The sequence below is a fragment of the Propithecus coquereli genome, unplaced genomic scaffold (assembly GCF_000956105.1).
Source record: "Propithecus coquereli isolate 6110/MARCELLA unplaced genomic scaffold, Pcoq_1.0 Scaffold205, whole genome shotgun sequence".
In the NCBI taxonomy this organism is placed as follows: Eukaryota; Metazoa; Chordata; class Mammalia; order Primates; family Indriidae; genus Propithecus; species Propithecus coquereli.
Genome location: NW_012145523.1, coordinates 3,032,970 through 3,041,644, shown reverse-complemented (window position 1 = coordinate 3,041,644; position 8,675 = coordinate 3,032,970). Strand labels below are relative to the sequence as shown.

General features: G+C 34.7%; 1 protein-coding gene across 1 annotated transcript; it reads right to left on the bottom strand.

The window, feature by feature from the left end:
• Positions 1-7,227: 7,227 nt before the first annotated feature.
• On the bottom strand, positions 7,228-7,787 carry LOC105810146 (cytochrome c oxidase protein 20 homolog). The gene is made up of 2 exons (XM_012644069.1): positions 7,745-7,787; positions 7,228-7,665 (listed from the first exon to the last, which is right to left on the bottom strand). Exons 1-2 carry the CDS (start codon positions 7,785-7,787, stop codon positions 7,349-7,351), a joined length of 360 nt encoding a protein of 119 aa, XP_012499523.1. The 3' UTR covers positions 7,228-7,348.
• Positions 7,788-8,675: the final 888 nt, after the last annotated feature.

The window sequence follows — 8,675 nt, the reverse complement described above, 5'->3', positions numbered from 1 at the left end:
ATAATGATGAAAATCGTTTACAGAATCTGTCCCTGTGAGTTTACGGGGTATTGAAGACATCAAGTGTTTCAGTTTAATGATGAGCCTAGTAAAGGCTAGTAATGGTTTAAGCAGGGATTAGTTTTAAACATAAAATGGACAATTACATTGCATTGTATTAATATTATGTGTCTAAATCACAATAATAGGTGGAGAAAATGAAGCCAGTGGATTTTTACTTTTCTATACCATAAGTTAAAATGGTCTTTCAACTGTCCTTTCTTTTCCTTTTCTTGTTCACAGTCTGACCCTTATTTAACATTGTAATCGTTCAATAAAATCTTAATCTTTCCACAAGCAAACAACCTTACTTAACTCTTACTGTATACAGCTCACAAACTGTTTCTTAATCACATTTTGATGCTGTATCTCTCTGTTCAAAATTCTTTCGAGAATGACTAGGATCTTTTTTTTTTTTTTCCTCTAGAATATGTGTGTTTGGCAAAGTCACTGTCCCTGCCTTTCTACTCTCATTTGTATGTGCTGTTTTTCCACGATTTTCAATAATAGTCATGAACAAATATGAGCTTTTTGGGCTCTGTTGTCTTCACTTCCCTGTATACCCAGTTTCTTTACTAGGTTTAAACCAGATCAACATGCCATCCACCTTGTGTTTTGTGTGTATTGTTATTTTACAAAATTTTGTTTTAAGAATATAGTTGGAAATAAAGCAATACCACGGTAAATACCAGATTTGTAGAATATAAACAAATTTAAAGTATTGCACTAAAATGTTTTATTTATGGGCAATATAAAAATTGGCTACCATCACCATCACCCATAAAATTCTCAGATAGTGTTGGAACAAGTTAATCAAGGAATTTTGGTTTTTTGCATTGTTTCAAGTTAAATACAGCTTCTATAATTAAGATGAATTACTGTAATCTACATGATTATAGGAGATAATTTCATTTGCTCCCTCATCCTCTCATCTATCCACAAGTATTTTTGGGGTACATATTATGTGCCAGGTAGTGTGGCAGGTCCTGAAGCCCTTGTAGAGTTTAAAGTCTGGTAGATGACAGAGACATTACCAAACAATCACACAAATATTGGTTACCATTACAATTTTGATACATGCTCTGAAGAAAAAGTACACTGTAATACACTGTAGTATGAAAGGCTATAACTTTAGGTTTCTGAGGAAACCTAACTTAGTCTAGCATATCAGATAAATCTTCCCAGAGAAAGTTTATGATACAGGGATTTAAAGGAGTCAACCAGGAAAATGTAGGTAAATGCAAAGCAACCCATGATCAATAAAAAAGAATTCAATTATGAAAAGAATTTTCTGAATCCCTCTTACATTCTTCAATGACCAGAAATACATTGATTACATTTAACTTTGTAGCTATAAATACGTAAACATACAAATCACCAAGGTAAAATTATTATCTGCGATATATACAAAGGACTGTTAAAATGCACATAAGGCTTTATATTTGTTTCTTCTATTACTAACTGAAAGGACTGCACACACAGTCTATAAATTGGCTTCTGTATTATCAACTGGATCAATCCCTATCTACCAAAGAACACACAAGGATATCTGTATGTGGCAAATGCACTGTCCTTGCAATTCTAGCAATTCCCAGATGCTGCTGTTTCATAATTTATAACATTTAATGGTTCCTATGTAGGAATCTCGTCCATAACTGGCTGAATGTTACATATAGCTATCTGCCATCATCCTTACTTATCCCTGCCACCTGGGGCAGCAGAAGCTTAGGTTCCATTGTGACTGTTCCGAGTGCATGCTTTCCATCACTCTATTCAAAGAGAAGGAAAAAGGAAACAGTACTCTGAAATCTTCTTTGAAAATATAATATTGTAAAATTAAAACAAATTTGTAACACGTTTTATACTATGAAAGAATTGGAATTCATTAAAAAGGGTGGCTTAGAGTAACTCCTTAGAGTAACCTGAAGACTGACAGAGAGGCATTAGCTACTAAATAAACTCAGGGTAAAATATCATTATCTATTCAGGTTTAGAACTATAGTATGTCTGTAATGAGGACATAAAGTAGTAAGAAAATTTAATCACTATAATATGATAAAACTGCTAAGGAATGTATTTCCCTTTTAAAATTTTCCAAATTAGTTTTTTCCCCAACCGTTTACCTATTTCTCCAACGTACGTAAATATCCCAGAGGGTATAATAAAAGCCAAAACATTTTGACGTTAGTTTCCTTAAGATTCCATATAGTTTACCATGTGTGTAGACAGTGTATCTAAATCAGTATACAATTTTTCATACTGTAAAAGTACTTCTCTTGTCTCCAAATAATCTACATGTGTGCCCTCCAAAACCAGACTTGTTACTCAATGTCATACATTTCATGGAATATATAGACCTTTTCATCATATTACCTGTATTTAGAGCACCAATTTTTCATGATTTGCCAAAACAATCTAAGCTCATACCAGTTGCCTGGGTGTAATGCTCAAAATAGCTCCGTTTTATTTTGGGTTTGTCCTAGTTTGTATTAAAAATATATGAATAACTTTATTAGGCAAAAGAGAAAATAATTCCCTTTTAAAATTGTTATGGAATATATGATACAGGTCCTACACTTTTATTTTGTAAACAAAATATTTTCCAATCACCATATCAAAGTAGATGATACATTTCTTATTAAGAGATAAACTTATCTTCTACTGATGACAAATTATTTGCATTTAGTTAATCCTATAGCAAATAGTACAGATATGCCATCTATAACTTTTAGGTGGTCACCTATCTGGTTTATTCTGGATTTATACGTTGTTACTCACATTTCCTATCTTCTGTGAAGAAGATGCATTCCTGTATGCTTTGCTTGCAAATTCCCTCCTGGGAGACTAGGAGATGATGCGTTACCTCTGACTTTATTTCTTAAATAAATTCTTCTAGTAAATATGGTTTCTCTGACTTGTCATCAATACCTGATTTTATTAATATTTGGGATATAGTTTCAGCTCAGCTAGTAAACAAGTATATGATAAGAGTCATAAATATTTTTGTTGATAATACTATATTAGATTGAGGACACGAGCAAAACCATTCCTCTTGAAAAATCAAGTCTTCTTTGTGTTAACCATCTTTATTGGCTAAAAGGAGATTTCCACATTTAAATACCAAACTGTGCAGTTTGAAATGTTTAATTCATGATAAATGAGTATTATTCCTTTCTGAGGGCGTTTTCATATTAGAATTTATGTATAGGGGAATAATCTTTGCCAACGTCTACTTTTAGTATCTCTGAAGGTAAATTTAATGAACATAGAACATTTCACTCAGGTTTCCCTCAACTCATGTCTATTCCTAGCCTATAAATTATCCCTCTGAGTTTAGAAGTGTCCCTGCTCCCTTCCAAGGTGAACTTCTCTATTTGGTCTCAGCGCTTCTTAACTCACAGTGTCTTTTCTGCATTATTTCTCTTATCCCTATCAAGGATTTTCATTTTTATGTCTCTAATGGTTCTTTTTCTTCTCTCCTAACAGACATAATTTCCTTTACATGAATAAAATCTTCAAGTTACTTGAACCTCTACTAATTTTTCTCTTTTGTTTCACTGTCAAATTTGTCCAATTGGTCTATGTTTATGCAGCTTATTTTCCAAACATTTTGCATTCTATGGTCCTGTATATGTTTACACTACTCTCCTGAAATCTGTCTCCAAGGTAACCAAATTATTCTTATCATGAAATCATGTGGTCTGTTCTTAGTCTTGCTTCTATTGACTTCTATATAATACTGACCACTGACATGTAGTAAGAGTCAACATGCATCCCCCATTCAACAACTAAGTTATTTTTCTATTTTAAATCAACTCTATTGAAGTAGTTTATATGCAATACAATGTGACTATTTTGAGTGTACACATCTTCGAGTTATGACGAATTTTTGCATCCATATAGCCATCATACAATCAGCTCATTCAGTAGTTAATTTTTTCTATTCCCCTAACCTTAAGCAACCACTGTCCTGGAATCCACACTAGCAAAAGTTTTGTTTTGTTCATAACAATGAAATCACACCACATGATTTCCTTTGCCCCAGGCTTCTTATTCTCTTCACAGTATTTCTTAGATTCATGCATTTTGCCATGAGTATCAGCAGATCATTTCTTTTTTTATTTCTGAGTAGTAATCTATCATAGGATTATTTCAGTATTTGATATCTATTCATTTGTTGATGACAAATAGTTTCCAATTGTGATTATTATGAACGTTGTTATGAAATTTTATGAAACTTTATGTAGGCATATTTGCATCTCCTTTGGATGCAAATTGTAAGTGAAATTGCTGGGTCGAAATTTCAGTAAATGTTTAATTTTATGAAACACTGACAAATAGTTTTCCAAGTGGCTGTGCCATTTCACATTGTGAACCAGCAGTGCATGATAGATCTTTAGTATTTTTTGCATACAGAATTTCACCGACGATTAAAGAGTTTTATTTTCTTCTTTCTAACCAGTATGTCTTTTATTTCTTGCCTTACTAAACTAGTAAGAATCTTCAGTAAAATGTTAAAGTGGTGAGCAGCAAAATCCTTGCCTTCTCAATCTCAACTGGTTTTTCACTATTAAGTATGATATTGTTTTTCATAGATATTAATTTTAGGTGAGTTTGTTCATTTTGGGTCCCATCTTCCTGAGTTTATATCATGAATGTGTGTTGAGTTTTAACAAACACTTTTTCTGCATCAACTAAAAATGAGAAAATAACATTTAATATACAGACGGTCCCTGACTTACGACGGTTAGACTTAAGATATTTTCGACTTAAGATGGGTTTATCAGGACGCGTCACCATTTAAAGTTGAGGAGTATCTGTATATTCACATATTAACCATTTCTTGCATTTTTCTTTCATTTGGACACATCCAAGTTTCCATATGGTATCATTAACCCTCTGCTCTGCTTGAAAATGTTTTTAGCAGTTTTATAATACAGATCTGCTGGCAATGACTTTTCTCGGCTTTTGTTGTCTGAAAAAGTCTTTATTTTCCCTTCATTTCTGAAGAATATTTTCACTAAATGATGAATAACAGGCAGGCAGCCTGTCGTTTCAGCACTTTAAAAATGTTCCATTATCTTCTGGCTTGCATAATTTCTGACTATTTTTACAAGTTATGTGTTTTCTCCTCATACAGGCTTTTTAAGAACTTAAAATTTAAATTATCATACAATAAAAATGTTTTTACTTTCTTTTCTACATCAAAATATATTTATTGAAGAAAAGGCTGGAAACGGATACAAAAAATGATAATGTTCAGGGGCAAGACTACACATAAAATTTGGGCCTATTTTTGAGACTTTATACAACAGGCTATGTTGTTTTTTTTGTTGGTGGTGGTGGTGGTAGTGTGTTTTTAATGGAATTTGTTTAATTCTAAGTTTATATGTTTTTTCCCAATTATTGTGGTACAATACACACAAGATTTACCATATTGACCATGTTTTTAAGTTTATGCTTCAGTATTAATAAATTCATTCATAATGTTGCAGCCATCACCACCATCCATCTCCATAAGTCTTCTCATCTTGTAAAACTGAAACTCTGTGCCCATTAAAAATAACTCCCCTCAGCCCCTGGCCACCACCATTCTATTTTCTGTCTCTATGATTTTTGACAACTCTAATTACCTCATATAAGTGGAATCATAACAGTATTTATCTTTTTGAGACTGGCTTACTTCACTCAGCATAATGTCCTCAAGGTTCATTGATGCTGTATCATGTGTCAGAATTTCCTTCTTCTAGAAGACTGAATAATATCCCATAGTATGTTTACACCACATTTTGCTTATCCATTCTTCCATCAACAGGCACTCAGGTTGCTTCCACTTTTTAGCCACTGTAAATAACGGGTACACAACTCTCTCTGAGATCATGCTTTCAACTCCTTTGAGTATAAATCTAGAAGTCAAATTCTTAGATCACATGGTAATTCCATTTTTAATTTTTGAGGAACCACAGCTGTATCATTTACCCTCCCACCAACAGTACTCAAGGTTCCCATTTTTCCACAACCTTGCCGACATTTGTTAGTTTCTGGATTTTTTGATAGTACCCATCCATTAGGTGGGAGCTGGTATCCGATTGTGGTTTTTATTTGCATTTCCCCAATGATTAGTGATGCTAAGTATCTTTTCATGTATTTATTGGCCATTTCTGTATCTTCTTTGGAAAAATATCTATTCAAGTCCTTTGTGCTTTTGTTGACTCTTTTGGTTTTTTGTTGTTGAATTTTAGGAGTTTCATATATTTTCTGTATATAAATCCCTTCTTAGGTATAAATTTGCAAATATGTTTCTTCCTTTCTGTGAGTTGCCGCCTTGTTACTGTTGATATTTTTTGATCCATAAAATTCTTCAATTTTCATGAAGTCTAATTTGGCTATTTTTTCTTTCGTGGTCTATGCATTTAGTGTCATATTCAAGAAATCACTGCCAAATCCAATGTCGTGAAGCTTTTTTTTCTTGAGTATATCTTAGTCCGTTTGTGTTGTTATAAAGGAACACCTGAGGCTGGGTAATTTATGAAGAAAAGAGGTTTATTTGGTTCATGGTTGTGCAGGCTGTAAAGAAGCATGGCATCAGCATCTGGCTCTGGTGAGAAACTCAGGCTGTTTCCCCTCATGGCAGAAGGGGAAGGCCAGCCAGCATGTGTGTGCAGCTATCACATGGTGAGACAGGAAGCATCAGAGAGAGCGGAGGAGGTGCCAGTGTCTTTTCAACAACCTCTTCTTGCAGCAACTAAGAGTAAGAACTCACTCTCTCAAGAATGGCACTAAGCCATTCATGAGGGATCTGCCTTCATGACCCAAATACCTCTCATTAGGCCCCACCTCCAAACATCAACATAGGGTTTGGAAATCAAGTATTTCTTTTATTTATTTTTTAATTGACAGATAAAGTTGCACATATTAATCATGTACAGCATGATATTTTAAAATATATATGCACTGTGGAATGACTAAATCTAGCTATTTAACATATGCGTTCCCTCACATAGTTACCATTTTTGTGGGTAGAACACTGTACATCCACTACTATTGCATTTTTCAAAAATACAGTATAGGCAACCCTTGAACAACACAGGTTTGACCTGCATGGGTCCACTTATACGTGGATTTTCTTCTGCATCTGTCATCCCGAGACAGCAAGACCAACCTCTTATTTTTTTTTTTTTTGCAACTTACACATACTTTATTTACTTGATTGCAAGCTTACTGTACATAAAATGTTTAAATGATTAATATCAGCTTTGTTCACGTTGACATCAGGGAGCTGTGTTTGGTTTTCTGTGCTCAAGATTGCTTAATTGCTGCTGTCGCTGTTGGTTTGTTTTCTGTCAGGATCAAGGTGGGTGCTTTCATATAATATCTTATTTTTAATTCCTTCTCTGGCAATTCTTTCCTGGATTCTTTGCTTTGCATAATTATACCTACAATGGAACCAGCATCCTAAAGTCACCAAAATAAATCCTCCTACTCCAGCATCACATGATCTTCTAATTCTACTAGTTAATAAAAAATGTCCAAGGCCAGCCACAACAGATCCTAATGAACCATATAATACTGAATCCCGTGCACAGGAAATGTTTGCAACATCTAAGATTCCTAGGAGCTTAAATGGCTATAGTCCCAGCTGCTTGGGAGGATCGTTTGAGCCTGTAATTCAAATCCAGCCTGGGCAACATAGCAAGACCCTCTCTCTTCCCCTTCCCGGGCTCGCCGGGCTCTGGAGCGGCAGCCATGCGGACGAGTCGGCGCCCCAGCCCCGCCCGGGCCCCGCTGAGGGCCGCTGCAGAGGAAACCCCGCCCGCCGCGCCCCAAGACCAACCTCTTTTCTCTCTTGTTCCTCTTCCTCTTCAGCCTACTCAACATGAAGACAATGAGGATGAAGACCGTTATCATGAACCGTTTTCACTTAATAGTAAATACATTTCCTCTTATGATTTTCTTAATAACATTTTCTATTCTCTAGCTTACTTTATTGTAAGAATACAGTATATAATACATATGACAGACAAAATATGTGTTAATCGAATGTCTATATTATTGATAAGGCTTCTGGTCAACAGCAGGCTATTAGTAGTTAAGTTTTTGGTGAGTCAAGTTATATGAGATTTTCAACTGCACAGATGGTCAATGCCCCTAACCTCCAAGTTGTTTATAGGTGAACTGTATATTGTTAAAAATAGTCACCACATTGTGCAATAGATCTCTTGAATTCCTCCGATCTAAATGAAATTTTGTATCCTTTGACCATCATCTCACCAACACTCACTGACCCAACCACCCCAGTCCCTGGTAAGCAATATGCCATGCTCTACTTCCATGAGATCAACTTTTTTAGATTCCATTTGAGTGAGATCATGAGGTATTTGTCTTTCTGTACTTGGTTTATTTCACTCAACATAATGTCCTCCAGGTTTATCCATATTCTTGAAAATGAAAGGATTTCCTTTTTCTTTATAACTGAATAATATTCCATTGTGCACATATACTACATTTTCCTTATTCATTCACCTGCAATGAATATTTATCATGGCTATTGTGAATAATGCTACAATAAACATGGGAGTGCAAATATCTGTTTGACATACTGATTTCATTCCACTGGATATATACCCAGTAATGGG